This window comes from Tiliqua scincoides, chromosome 6 (genome assembly GCF_035046505.1).
Source record: "Tiliqua scincoides isolate rTilSci1 chromosome 6, rTilSci1.hap2, whole genome shotgun sequence".
In the NCBI taxonomy this organism is placed as follows: domain Eukaryota; kingdom Metazoa; phylum Chordata; class Lepidosauria; order Squamata; family Scincidae; genus Tiliqua; species Tiliqua scincoides.
In genome coordinates, this window is record NC_089826.1 from 60,036,884 (window position 1) to 60,052,248 (window position 15,365).

Genomic DNA, 15,365 nt, shown 5'->3' on the forward strand with positions numbered 1-15,365 from the left:
ATTGAATAGTTTCTCATCCCCTTTATTTTTAGAAACCCTATAACAGGGTTATAACCTGCAACAGTAGGGTATTCTGGACAAGATAGGAAGATATTCTGGCTAATCCAAGCTAACACTTAAGTGTCCTAGCTTACTTCATTGCCTTCCCTATAAAATATGAGCAACAGAGACAAGTTTGCTACTGCAATGGCTGAATGCACCTTGATCAGCTATGCCAATGTTTACCACAACTGAGACAAGAGGAAAGGAGAAGCAAAAGATTAATAACGGGGTTTAGGGTGCTTAATGTTTGAAAACCAATACCTATCAAGGGACAACTCTCCATTTGCTTGTTCTGATAATTCAACTCAGAACATTCTCTCACAGGTGTTTAAAATTTACAGTAGCATCTTCTGTGTAAGGGACACATTCTGGGCAGGGAAGCAAGCAGCAAGAGCATCATGTAACCATTCTCCTTACAACCAACTCATACCTACATACATTTGAAAATGGTGGGGTTTTTCTTTGAGAATTTGTTGAATTAAAATGCAAGGTGTGGTACTTTGTGTTTTTATTTAGTTAACAAAACAGATACCTAAATACCAGATACTCATACCTACTTTCATCTCAACAACTGTGTTTAGCCTGTGTTTGCATTCTCATCTCTGCATACTTGACATTGTGTAGGTGACATGATCCTATTCAAAAAGTATTATGATTTAAGGACAAGGAAACTGGGAAACTGAGCTTCTCTTCCACAGTGGAAGAGCAGCCTCCACGGGCCTCAGAATGGCCTCCGGAGGTCCTAGAAGGACCGAAAACCAGAAGTGTCTCTCTGGGTCCTCCGGAGGCCATTGTGCGCGCGGCCTCCACGGGCCTCAGAAGCTCTTCCAAAGGGCTCAGGTGGGGCCAGGTCTGGCTCCACGCAGGTCCTGGGGACCCGCTTTGAGTCAGATTCACTGTTAAAAATATTGCAAATAAAGACGCTCCACCTCTTCCTAGCCCCGTTGAGATTGATGCAAACAGCTAAGAAACCAACAGTGCAATCCTACACATGTCTACCTAGAAGTAAATTCTACCTAGCTCAATAGGACTTACTCCCATGTAAGTATGTTCAGGATTGCAGCCTTGGGGTGTGCTGTGGCACTATAAGACCTAATCTAAAATAGGTGCCAATGCAAGCTAGTTTGGTTCAAGTTGATGAAGTACATCATTGTGGGTGTTCATAGAGCAAGTAAGACAAATAAGCCTGCTACAGACTAATCATTACTTTTAGTTGTGTCTCACTCAAGTACTTTCACTTTGTAGAAACATCCTTTAATTACACAGGTTCATTTCCTCAACCAAAATGACGACTTCTAGAAGTTTAAAATTACTGCTTTGAGTCTGAAGTTGGATGTATCATTTTACATCATTTCATGTTTATCATCTCAGATTAGGGAATAAAACTGAGATCATATATCAAATTTCTCTAGATTAGAATACAAAATGCCAAGCCTCATTTGCTTTACAAATACAAGAAACTTACTTACTTTTTCAGGTACGTAGGCTGAAAACTTACTCCCAACCACCCCGACTTACCTGAACTATTCTTTCAAACATATGTGCCATAGGCAAAAAGGAAATGTGTGTGTCACTGGAGTTCACTACATAGCCACACTGCAAAGAGAGAAGACTACTTAATAGCTGCATAGAAGAATCAGATGCCTACCTCCACAACTCTTTCAAACATATGGGCCAGGGGCAAGAAGGAGATTAAGGTATCTTCTGTACAAGGAAAAACTGCTCTCTGTCAGACACCAGCAAAAGGAAAGAGGAGAAATTAGGTCAGAATCAAAAGTTTAAATTAAGAGTGGTACACCACAAGATTAAGTAGCCGTAGAAATCAAACCCAAGACCAACTAATTCAGAACTCCTTTGTTAGTTGAAAAAACTCTAAAAGGATATACCTTTAGGGTTTTGAGGGCTGCAGTGCAAGTCATTGAATTTCTAAACAGAAAAAAGCCTCTCATTTTCATGCCAATAAGATAGATCACCGAAGTAATTTGAAAGAATGTAAGGTACATATTGGATCCAAGCCAGAGCTGGCCCTAGACCTACAATTCATCAGACTAGCCTAATGAATGCATGCTAGCATCCATACCCCCCACGAAAGTGTTGCAGTTTGTGCCATATGTTGGCCACATGTCAACTCAGAAATAAGCTCCACTGAATTCTACAGGACTTACTTCTAGGAAAGCAAGTATATGATTGCAACGTTAGTGGTCAAGTGCTTTGGACATTCAACTTTAATTTTGCCTGTTCAATAAACTGATCACTTGAGAACCTGCTTTCCAAGCAGGTTGTTGTTAAAGAAAATATGCCAATAAAATTACAGTCCTAAGATTGAATTGGATATTGACTGTGTAATGTAAACACTTAAGTTTACAGTGGAACAGTAACCTACTGTTTTGGACAGTGGAAATGGTTAACCTACTCATAGCACACTGCTGTTTAAAATGACTCAGAAGGTACCTTTGGCATCAACCATGTCAAGTTGCTTTGTTCCAACAATAAATTATCAAGACCTAATGTATAAAATGTATCAAGACCTAAGGCATGTATAAAACAGATGTAGATGCAAGCACACAAGTTCTTATCTTCTTAGAGTACATGCCTCCCTTCTGTTATGCTGTGAATAGTGCCACATTATTCTTTACATAGAAGGCAGGCAGTGCCAAGTCACTCATGTGGATCTTGGGCTAGGCTAATTTAAGTTTTCAGTTTTCACTTGCTAAGGAAGATCTGAATGTTAGCTTTCATCACTCAACAAGGTATCCATGTTAATCTTCGGTTACTAATAATTTCGTCGTTAGAGTCAGTTCTGGCTTCCAAGTTGTGTACAAGACTGAATCAGCATGACATTTATAATCCAAAATGCTACACGAGTCTGTTAGAACAAAAGAGCTGAAATGGACACAGTCATCCAGTCCAGTCCCTTGCTCCCAGGTAGCATTCCTCATTATATGAAGCTCCAAGACAGATTAACCCACACAATTCAAGTATAATATGTGCACAAGCAAAGAGCAAAATAAGATGGTACACTAAAGCAGAGATACTGGCAGACAAAGAATGGTCTAGCAAACAAAGATGGGTTCACAGAAAGCAAGTTTTTCAAAGCAACACAGGGAAACCAATCCTGCATACAACTGTTAAGTGGCCTTAGGCAAGCCACTCATATCTACCCTGTTTCCCTTCAGGCAATAGGATAATACTGGCCAGCCTTATTAGATTCAGTAATATACAGAACAGTGTAAGCACTAGGACATGCTTCATATAAATATTAACATATTTAAGAAATTCAGCAGGCAGATCTATGTTCCTATGGCCAATTACATTTGATTTGCCTGTGATCAATATGAATGAGCTTCCAGGACAGAGTTTATTATAAGCCCTAAGAGAATGAAGATTCTAAAGAGAATGAAGCTACTAAAGCCACTCAGAAAAAGTTACTAATGCCTCATAGGTTAGAAAATGGTTTTGTTTTTATAGAAAAATGATACCAACATTAAAGTGGAAGAGCAAAAATGATACTGAGCTGTTGAAAACTTAGAAATGCAAACCATTTGTCTCCAGGTCTTGGTTAGTTACACTGGGTTTCAGCAACTGTAGACAGTTTTACATTGTGAAAATTTCAAGTACTTTCTTTCTAAATGAATCACACTCCAGAGTCTTGATATTTTTGATCTTCAATCTTTACCTCTGTAGCTTTCACAAATGCTGACATATTGCTGATTATATTTCGGTGAGTGATCTTGGCTCCTTTGGGATTTCCTGGAGGGAGAAAGGTATTAGGATGTGCAATAGTGAAGGCCTTTAAACATTCAATTTTTAATGAACTCCTGTATATGTTGGCAAGAGGCTAAAGTAATGGGCTTTGTAATTACTCCAAGTAGTTTTCTCATATTTAAAAAAATTCCAAACAGATCTTTGACACACTCAGAGACAGATATACTGCAAAGGCTGCAGAACTTGCTTATTTGTCTCTCAGAAAAGTATATATGCTCTTTCTAAAGGTTTCGCTCATGGCAATTTAGTAAAGAATCTGTTCTACAATAGTAAAACATTTTGACATTAGATTGCAATCCAGGTACCTCAAAATTCAAGTGCCCATTCAGTCATCAATCAAGAGCAGCTACCACAAAAAGAGTTCTATTTATGCCCTACCTAAATTAAACAGCAAGCACATTCACTGCCTGTTTAAGTTTACACAACATATTTAAGAGGAACATCCTAACAGATGTTCCTCCTACAGTATAAGTCTTAAGGCAAGGATACCTGTTGTTCCACTGGTAAAACACACTACGGCTAGATCTTCTGGTTTTGGAAGCTAGAAACAAGAGATGAATCACTAGTATTCTGGTTTGTTTTTTTTAATACATAAAGAGACTTCAAAAAATCTTATAGACCAAGATTTTAAGTTAACAAATTTCAGACAACATTGGAAAGCTACATGGTACTTACTACAGGCTTGTGTCTGTAAGCTCTTCCCAATGCCTAAAAAGGGAAGAGGGAGGAGACAAGCAGAATAGATAGCAAGTTAGACCATGAAGACAACTTTAAACTTTATTCTAGATTTCCAGGCTCTTATTACTGGTACCTTCAAAATTGATACCTACAGGCAACCCCCCCCCCCAAATGGTCACAGATCTGGTATCTGCGGTTTCACATATCTGTGGATCTGGGGAACCTGCACCCCCCATGGCCGTTAACTTTGTTTTTAGTCTTACCACTAGTGCTAAGGATGAAAATGTCTTGCTTTTACTGGTTACAATAAGCATGAACCTTATAGACAGACAAGCAGGCAGAAGTCTGCAAGCTATACGAGATGACTCAAAATCGTTAACAGGAAGCAAGAAGCTCCTGCTTCCTATTAAAGTTATTTCCCACTTGCACAGGGGGTTTCCACAGTTTCTGTATCTGCATAGGGTCCTGGAGCACGTCTCCTGTGGATACGGGGGGGGGGAACCCCTGTACTACATCTCCATGGAATTCCAGGGTTCTAACCAAGACTAAACTTTTCTTGAAGAAGCTCTTCTCATCTAGTTTGGTTCCATTATTCACAAAAGCTTAAAATGTTTACAAGACGTTCTTTTCACATAACAAAACCTTCATTTACAGATACACAGTATCTGGTACTCTTAAGAACATTGCCACAATAACCTGGTTAAGCTTTCAAAGCCAAGTGAGGATTATGCTTTGTACTGGGGAGTACGTCTACAGATTCTGGTCTTTTCACTTCCTCAGTGGATTAGGATTGGCAATACTTTCAGTGGCTACACTATTATCTTGATGAGATGCAACTGATGGTAAATCAAGCGACAGCTAGACTAGCACTACATGTACTGCTGCCTAATAATGGTGGTCTTCGTCATCCACACCAAGATGTTTAAAACTTAACAGAAATTCAGCATTTTTCTTAAGTTGACACTTCCATCGGAACAACATTAAGAGGTTTATAAACATATGAGTTTCTTCACTGATGTATGTGAAACACATGCTGATAAAGCAGCATTTGGGGGACCCTGCCCTACTTCTCAGTTTGAAGCACAGAATAGACATGCTGAAAGATTTGAAATATGTGGAGTATAATAGAATGCTCTTTTAACATAATCTCTGGCAATGATGAGAGGTTTCTGGAAGGCTACCTGACGGCTGCTCTGGAACTGGTGAAAGCCCAGGAGAGGAGCCAAGTCAGGTAGAGGAGGTGGTGAAGCAACCCCCACCCCACTGCTGAACTCATTGTTGGGCCAGCAATCTTCAACAAATTGAGGGATATTCAGCACGGAAAAGGAAGCATCAGATATTGGAGATGTTGATGAGCTCTTGCTATCACCCAGCCCATGTAGTGTTTATGTGGAGGCGCTGGCCTTAGCCTCAGTATGTTGGCAATAAAGCAAAGCACACTTTGCACCTTTGCAGAGCACACTCAGCGCAGCCTTGAATAACATGCTGAGTCTAAAGCTCCATAGCCTGTCAACAAGAGGATGTTATGAAGATGTGGCCCTTATCTTAGTCAAAAGAATGTTGTGGTCAGAGCCTGGTAGAAGCTCCTAGTAAAATCTTTCACCAACAGTAACCTTTTTGGTATTGCAAGGGATTGCGTCATGTTTAAAGTATAAATAAAGCTGGCAAGAGGCAGGGTGGGACAGACTTCTCATTCCTGCTCCCGCTTCCAGCCTTTCTGCATCTCTCTGAAACCTGTATGTTGTCTAATTCTTCGCCATGGCTTCTGTGCTACACCAAGCAGCTTGCTCGAGCTGCTTCCCAAGTAGCACTGAAATGCTACAAGCCCAGCCATTTTCAACCACTGTGCCATGGCACACTGGTGTGCCATGAGAGGTCCACAGGTGTGCCACTGGAATTTGGGGGAAGGTCATTTATTAGTAGGTCCAATGGGGATGTGAGCCCCCCACTGGCAGCATGATGTGCCTTGCCAATCGTAAAAAACCTGATGGTGTGCCTTGACAATTTTAGTGGCCTTGTCAGTGTGCCATGAGATGAAAAAGGCTGAAAATGGCTGACCCAGCCCCACAGACTTCAAATTAAGATTCAGGTTCATACATTTCATAGAGTATATGGTGAAGAGGGTCGCCCGGAACTTAACCCCATTATCCCCATAAGCTCAATGATTCAGTAACTGCTACTTTGGTATCCACTAGGTTTTCTAGGAACCTAACCCTAGAGATAACGAGAACTGACTATATGCACCATGGGTAGAACTGTCATTAAAACTTCAACAGTAATTCTCTGCCTTGGGAACCACTATGAAGTAGACCAAACCGGTGGGCAAAACACAGAGGTTGATACTAAATAGGTTCTCATGACAACTGTTCTAAGCTAAGCCACCCTTTCCCAAGAAATCTCTTCAGTGCGGGTATGTGTCTAGCACTCATGAACTTCTGAAGTTCCTACTAATGTAACCACTTTAAGATCTGGAAAGTAAGTCAACAAATAATCCACAGCTTCTCTGTCTAAGGGGGAACCAATTGTGAAGTTATGAACATCCCTGAACAAGATGCCATGGTAATCTTACAATACATACCAAGCCTAACAATTGCAAATTTATTGGCATCAGTATTGGATATATCAGGTACTTTAGACACTAGGTATTTTTCATATTACAGATGTTAAAATTCTGGGAGAAATCTGCTTAAATCCCTACTGCAGCACTATACCACAGAATCCTAAATATATTAAAGTATCTATTTGTGCATCTGGTTGCATTGGGAAACTAATCAGACCACAGTTTATTTGAACAGAGTGCAGTTTTCAGAATTAACGCAACCTTTGAACCAGCCACACCATATGCCTTTAATCCATGTAAAGGTTTTTAAATCTAGGTATTGTGCAATGTCACCAGCAATTTGTTGGCTATCCAGGAGACTCAGTCTTTACACAAAGTCTAACCTTTATCCTTCACTCAGTTGGTCAAAGATCAGGTTTTGTAACTGGTTGGCCTCTGCTTCTTCCTCGCCTTTGATGTAGATATCTGGTTATACCAGCAAAACTGGAGGCAATCTGAGAAGTTGGTTTGCTTACTTCAAATTCTTTCATGCTGATGATCTCTACTCCACATTTTTTTCCACAGGGCACAAGATCACTGTCAAATGTATCCATAATCACAATCGTTTTGAGGATTGACATTTCTCCTTTCTCAGTACTATCCAGCAGCAGCTTAGCCTTCTCAGGCTTGTCACAAAAGACCAAGGCAATGTCAGCTAAATTGGAAGAGAACCAGACATTCAAAACTTGAGTAATTAGACCTAGTGATGAGGTAATCTGGGTCTAATAAATTATACTGGACACACATTTGCCTCTGAAATGAGAATGGCTAATCTTTACTAATTCTGATGTGCTGAACATGAAAATGACAGTAAAATCTGCCAATTGGCACTAGTTTAGGGGAAACTAATTATGTACATAGGTGATGCAATTGCGGACATCTACCAATACATGTCCATGAAACTGTCTACTGCAAATCTTTCACAAACCACAGCTAATTTTGCATTTTCATTGTCATATGTATTTTGAGGTGCTGAACACAGATAAGAAATGACTAAGTTAATCTTGGAGGCATGGCCTTTGTAAAATTTGTTATCCAGTATTATTTCTACATGAAAAAATTATGAAGCCAAGGGAAGAATTTTACTTTTATGCAGAGATTATGTAGTTTGCAGGGCCATGTGGGATAGTTTAAAAAAATAAAACTGTTGCTTTGCCCAAACCATTGACTCCACAGAGACAGAGAATCCTTGCCCATGACCAGCGAGTCCACCAAGCTAGGTGAGCCTATTTGATCCTAGTCCTTTACTCTGTTGCCAGTTTTTAGAAGTTTTTTCAAAAGCATTTGCAATATTGCTTGTTTGGGTTCAATTAGAGGCCCTTCAGCAAAATGTAACACAGTGTTTCTCAAACTGTGTATCGGGACTCACTAGGTGGGTTGCAAGCCAATTTCAGGTGGGTCCTCATTCAGTTCAATTTTTTAAAAAAAATATATTAGACTTGATGCTACCATGGCATGTGACTGCTTTGGGGAACTGTTACAGATCTATACTTTTAAACAGACTACTATGTATATGCTTTTAACAATGATGGTAAATGAGACTCACTCCTAGGTAAGCGTGGGTAGGGTTTCAACCTAGGATTGTTAAAAATTTTCCTGCTTGATAATGTCACTTGCAGTCATGACATTACTTCCAATGGGTCCTGACAGATTCTCCTTCTAAAAAGTAGGTCCCAGTGCTAAAAGTTTGAGAACCACTGACGTAATAGATTCCCGTAGTCAAGGAATACAGAACCTACCTTTATTTACAATGTAAGTGATAGCGTCAGGTCCAAGAGTATCGTAAAGAGGCACAGCCACCATAGAATAAGTATAGCATCCTTGTTCAATGATAACCCACTGCAAGAGAAGTGGTATTAATGAAGCATATATTTCTAAGTCAGCCAGCTTGCCTGATTTAGACATTTGCCAACAGAAATTCAAGTTTGGAAGTACCTTTTTCAAGCAGACTCACTTGTTTTCAAAGCAAGCTGTTGCCATCAGTAGTAACAGTGCAGAAGGCAGACTGCTACATAACTGGTGCTTTCTGTAGCAAACATGTGGTTGTCACACACTCCTTTGAAGCACATGCTTGTTAAACATGGCTTGAGCAAGTTTCCTTGGTATGTGCACAGTATACTCATGCATGATATCCCCACATGGTATTTATTTAAATAGAATATTCTAATACCTAAAGCAGTATTACAGTTTGCAAGAGGACAATACATGTAGCCATTAATTGCAAAATATTACATTTTAATTGAGAAACTGGATAAGCGTTATATCCTTAATAGCATCAGGTTTTTTCCCCTTTCTTCCACATGGAATAGTGATTGTAAAAGATGCTGGAAAGGTTATGCTACTTTCACTGACTGAATCAGAATGATGCTTCACACAGAAGTCTGGTTTTGTACAAGAAGATGACTAGACCAGTATATGCAGTATAGGAAAGGGGGGGTGTACGTTACAAGTGACCAATCTTCCTGGGCAATGGAGAGATTACACAGTAGCTCCACATAAGTCAACTAAACAAGTACTCTCATATACACAGTCATAAGTCAAATTCTCAAAGCGGTTCACATAGCAAAGAATAATTTCCTATCTTGAAAGGGCTCAATGTTTTTTAAAAAAGGGTTTCAGGGAAACACCATCACTGGGAAAGATGCTACATTGGGGTAGGTTTACAATTGTCACCCATACCATGATCAAGGCAGTTCTACTCAAAGGGTGGTCTGCAATCCCCTGCCAGTCCTTGACCCAATGGTTATTGGTCCCTGGTGAATTTCCAAGAATGAACAGTAATATGGCACAGATATAGTGCTGGTCCCTAGCACATTGGGAGGAAAAAATGCCTGTCTCACATAAGAACCAAGTAATCAAACTGAAATTTAGGATTTATCTTCTGAAAGGAGAAAGCAAGTTGAGTGGTAGACATACAACAGTCCAAAGGTGTGTACTAGGTGCCTGTGCCACTATCATTCAAGCAAAAGGTCACCAAACTGCCTACCTTGTATCAGGAGCAAAAGGCATGTGTCAAAGTATGCCAGGAACTGAACACACACACCCACTCTCTCCCATTCCAAAGGCATCTGGAATTTCCTACCAGCAGAGTACTTTGCAATCTAATCCTACCTGAAGGAGATTATTCTTCCTCTAAGGGAAAAAAAAATCTCTGACAACACTGCAGTATAGGAAGAGAGCCAAGAAGTAGGCAGAAAGAGATGGGGGAAAGGACCATAGTATATAAACCACCACACAAGAGCTGTGGAGGCAGCAACTCCTGTGCTAGCTGTAGAACTCAGACAACTGTGTTTAATACTATAAGGCAGTGGTTCCCAAAGTGGTGGGATTTGACCCACTATTGTGAATCAAAACTGAGCCATTGCCCTTTAGGGGGAGTGGCCCTATAATGGGTGTCCCGACAGTGCAGCAGCAACTGATGCACCATAGGGACCCAGGGGTTTTCCCCCTTAACTGAGGGGGATCCTGCTGGACTTGGGGAGGGTCCAGGAGGCCCACAGCCTCCTCCACAGGGCTCCCCAATGCTAGAAATCACTCTTTGGGGACCAAAGCACACTTCCAATTTTCGTTAAAAAAAGGTGACAACACACTGCACACTTAGCTGCAGTGTGCATGTGTTTGTATAGAGGTATAAGGTTTCCAGCTGCAGCACTTGTTCCATGTTAGTCATGTCCAGTTCCATTTTAGTCATGTCAACAAGCACGTGGGCCTGCAAGATATATAAAATTTTACAAGACAATTGTACATATACACTGCATTTGTCCACCTTTGTAAAACGCTGTATGAAGTGGCCCTTTGTTAGGTGAATGCACTGCATCGTTCTGATAAGTGCCATAGAAAGACACTTCTATAAATATAAGCTGCCCTGAACTTAAGGAAGAAAGCTGATGTAAGCAAGCAATATTCAAGAAGCAAGTTGAACCAAATTAGAGAGCAGGAAATACAACTTGCACTGTGTATTACAAGTTTCCTAGGGTGTATTCTACAGTATCAGGTCCTGAACAATAAACTCTGAAGCATGGTAAACTAAGATAGAATCCCCCCCTCCAAAAAAGGAACTGAATTTCAGTAGCACCCTCAAGCAATTGGATGCATCATTGCACTGAATGAACATGGAATAGGCATGTCTAGGTTGTCAGTCATATGAGAGGCTGGTGGTAGATAGACCAGCTTTCTACATAATTTCAAGATACAAGAATTTTAGGCACCTTCATTCACTATTCGTTGTGTGCCTTGCAAGAGCCTGTCTTCCACAAATGAAGGCAAAAGCCTTCTATGCAGATTGTAGATTGCTAGTACCTAAATCCTCCCCCCAGTACTGCACAAACATAAGCAGCAAAAAACAGACCCTGCCCACAGACTTAGAATCTAATCAGAGACCACAAACACACTAGGGGAAAAAAGGGTAGGCAGGCAAATTGAACTGATAACCCTTTAAACCAGGGGAGTAACACACATTTCATACAATGAGCCAAAGTTAGTATCCATGGCGCCTGCTGAGGACTGGAAGTGACACCATTGAGCCAGGTGATGTTCCAAAATAAGCATTTTGTTCTCACCTAGGAACTCATTAACTGCAAATGACAGAAGAAGAAAAATATACAAATCTTGATCATATTTTCAAGATATGGGGGAGCCTCATTATCACATGGGATATCCTTTCAGCAGCACTCCCTCTAATTTTCCCTACCATGCAAAGCAGTTAGCAAGCTGAGCAGTATACAACTGTTATCATAAAATGGACAATGGGCAGTCTGACTTAACTATAATGACCACGCCACCCACATCTTCCGTCGATGCACTTACTCTCCAATGCTACTTCCTTCAGTCACCACACCCTGGCCCTAAGTTACCAACTTCCTTAGAAGAATCACTTCTATCAGCGTTCTGCATACCTTGCCTTGCTTTAGTCAGCATGAGAGAAATTGAAGAGTTCCTATTACAACTACCTGCTGCAGAGGAGTCACTTTGCAACTCAATTATCACAAGGCCAATCATGCAGGCTGGATAAGGAGCTTACATGAGCTTAACCGGGCCTGCAGGCCTTATGTGTGACATCTCTACTTTAAGCTGTAGAGAGGACTCTTCATTTTGCAGACTGTTAATTGCACACAATGCAAAACAGGGTAGTTGTCAGAAAAAACCAGATGCAAAACATTGAACCAGCCATATGTTTATTGGGAAACTGAGAGTTTTTTTAATTCAAGTTTCTTATGCCATATCAATTGGCCCGCCAGAAGATACTAGAGCGGGGGCGCTCACACTTTTTTGGCTCCAGAGCTACTTTGAAACCCGGCAAGGCCCGGAGATCTACCAGAGTTTTTTTTTTTACAATGTTCGCACCATCATAACATAATATTTATGTGTACAATGTATGTTGGTGTACCTTGAGCCCCACTGAGTATAACAGGACTTACTCCTGAGTAGACATGCCTAGGATTAGGCTGTGAGGCTGCAATCCTAGCCACACTTACCTGGGAGTAAGCCCCATTGAGTACAATGGGCCTTACTCCCGGCGTTTCCTCCCAGAGGCACCTGAAGGGGGGGGTCGGCACTCCGCGATCTACTCATTTTGCCTCACAATCTACCGGTAGATCGCGATCCACCTATTGAGCACCCCTGTACTAGAGAGTCATACAACTAAGGGTGTATCTACAGTGTGGCATGACAGGGCAAGTGCCCTGGGTGCCACTTGGAGAGGGTGCTAGCACATGTGCTCCAATCGCTTTCAATCTGGGAAGCAATTCAAGCACACAAACCGTCTCAGCAGTAGCTTGGAAGATTTTGCCTCAATTGCCACAAGTTGGGCGCATACAGTCCAGTCACTTCCCAAGTTGGAAAGTGGACTGGAGCACCTGCTGCTTGAACACTCACAGTGATGGTTTTATCCCAGGTGCTGCTGTGAGTGCCCACAATCTCCAGCTGCTTTCTGACTCACGAAGAGCTGAAGAATCCAAAGTGATGTCATGACATCATGTTGCTGCTGCCCTGGACGCCATAGGCCCTGGGTATGCTTCTGCATACCATTCAACCCTTAACCATAAACAGTCTCAACTCCCCCTTCCAATAGAGCAGAGCTGGTACAGTCAGTAGCTTAAGCAAATAAGTTAAGCTACATACTTTAGGAAACAGCAGAACCACCCATAAGGGTCAGTAACATAGCCAAAACTGGGGCAGGTATAAACTTCCTTGGTCCAATGCAAGTCATGCCAAGGGAAAAATGTTACCAGGGTACAAAACTGCAGTATCCTGTCCCATTAGTCCAGTGAGCCTCAATTACCTCAGGCCTGTTCTGTGAGAAGATTCCTATGAACTGATCAGGAGATGGTTTGAAGCCTTTGTGGAGAAGTGCTGAACCAACACATTCTGCTCTGTCTGCAGCCTGTCGAAAAAACCAGCATATCAATATAAACTCTGTATTCCTCCTACCACATCTCTGTACAAACAAATATGCATTTCCGGATTCTATTCCATCTCATTCAGCAACACTGATGCTACCTTAACCATTTAACACATTTCACGATGACACATGTATTGGCCAATGCCCACGTTGGTTACATTTGCAATCCTGTTTATATAAAAGCCCAGTGTCTTCACTAAAATCATACATGGTACACATATAGTTGAATTCAAGTCAGTGGTGAAATTTTCCTTCTTGTGTTTTATTACATGAATGTTCATACAAAAGACTTGACAGTGCAGATAATGGAGCAGGGCATTTGGTTCCAATACACACTTTGGAATTCATTTCTGAAAAGTCAAAGTACAGTCCAAAATAAAGCCTTTGTCACAAACTTAATACTACACAGGTTAGGTCCAATCCTAACTATCTTGAAATCTCACTCTGGAATCTAATTAGGCGAGTTGTGCAAGTACAAAGAAACTGAGAACTAGTGAAACTTACAGCAAGCCAATAATGAAGATAGACCACCTGAAAATGTTAACACTTTCAGCTGCAAACTCAGTAACTGTTTACTGAAGCTTACCACCTATATTTATTGCAGGAAAAGACAGGCATAAGAACCACCAACATTAACTGCATCATACTTGAAGTTGTGTCAACTTACCTCCTTGTAAGAGATCCATTCATATGGTTGATGTGGTTTCCTTACACCCAAGCAGGGACCGTTATCTAGGATTATGAATCATTTAAAGGGTTTAATACATTTTAGCAAACATTATTTAAGAGATTCTACTCCATTCCATCACCTAGATGCGTGGTTTTCACCAGTCCTTATAACTCCCACGCAACAAGTTATAGACATATGCAGACTGCAAAGTCATCTCAACCTTGCCTCTCAAATCCTGGATGCTATATAACTTGGTTGTTCTCCCTGGTTTGCTTTCTGCAAGGGCTAAAAATTTCCTTCATTTGGTTTTTCATGCGTTCTGTTGGTTTAGGGACTTTTTTGCTGTTTGTGCTTTTTGCGAAGTGTTTTTATTGCCATTGTGTTTTTATTTGCTTTTTAACATTGTGTGTAATATTTTAGCAAGCAATAATCAGTGCCCCAAACTGGGTAAAAGACAGAATAAATATTTTTCAAAATGGATATCTGGAGAAAGGCACCAAACTGCATCTAATGAATTATGTCCAGACCACTACCTCTTACTGCCTGCCTTATTGAAAGCAAGCAGAAACCACTACACTTGCCTTTGCCAAAGATTTCATACTCACTTGACACATGCATTCCCCTTTGAAAGACATCATAGACTGTTCTCACATCATCGTAATAGAATTCCATTGGCTCATCGCTGTCAAGTAATGGTGATCTTCGGGCACGTTCCTCACCCTGTGTAGAGGAAAGTTAAATTGCACATTTACTTCTCCAAAACTTTCTTCGACATCCCTTTTCAAGTGAAATAGCTGATCATACCCAAGTGATCAGAATGCTGCAACAGTTTCAGCCAAGAACCGCACCAAATGGAGGAATAAGAAAAGGGCCAATAAAGGACATAAATACATGATCTACATCTGCACATTCCATGTTACACACACAGAGTTCCTCCGTGCTAATGGAGACACCCAATTGCCCAGGGCTCTCAAAAGTCTAGAGCAGCTCCACATGAACTCTTTCACCAAGTGTGAAAATGTCAGGTGACAGATACTCCTATAGTAAAGTAAAAAGAGTAGATTCATATTAGCACATTTACAAGGCACTACATTTTGCCCTCATTAATGCAACCTTCCAAGTGTCCACTAGCCATGCATATATTATGGAGGTACAGGCTTCTTCCTCCCTGCAAGGTTTTTTGCTGCTATTCTGTTCTTTGTAGCCACTCT

At 40.9% G+C, this 15,365-nt stretch overlaps 1 protein-coding gene across 2 annotated transcripts in view; it reads right to left on the reverse strand.

Annotated features, from left to right (window-relative positions):
- Window positions 1–15,365, reverse strand: part of ACSL1 (acyl-CoA synthetase long chain family member 1) — a 45,644-nt gene that overhangs the window by 12,383 nt on the left and 17,896 nt on the right. For both annotated transcript variants that reach the window (XM_066632688.1, XM_066632687.1), the window contains exons 3-11: window positions 14,760–14,874; window positions 14,152–14,216; window positions 13,365–13,466; window positions 8,824–8,923; window positions 7,561–7,739; window positions 4,483–4,515; window positions 4,297–4,348; window positions 3,719–3,792; window positions 1,691–1,768 (exon numbers count right to left, since the gene is read on the reverse strand). In XM_066632688.1, coding sequence (XP_066488785.1) covers window positions 1,691–1,768; window positions 3,719–3,792; window positions 4,297–4,348; window positions 4,483–4,515; window positions 7,561–7,739; window positions 8,824–8,923; window positions 13,365–13,466; window positions 14,152–14,216; window positions 14,760–14,874 — 798 coding nt within the window. The remainder of the gene's footprint in view (window positions 1–1,690; window positions 1,769–3,718; window positions 3,793–4,296; window positions 4,349–4,482; window positions 4,516–7,560; window positions 7,740–8,823; window positions 8,924–13,364; window positions 13,467–14,151; window positions 14,217–14,759; window positions 14,875–15,365) is intronic.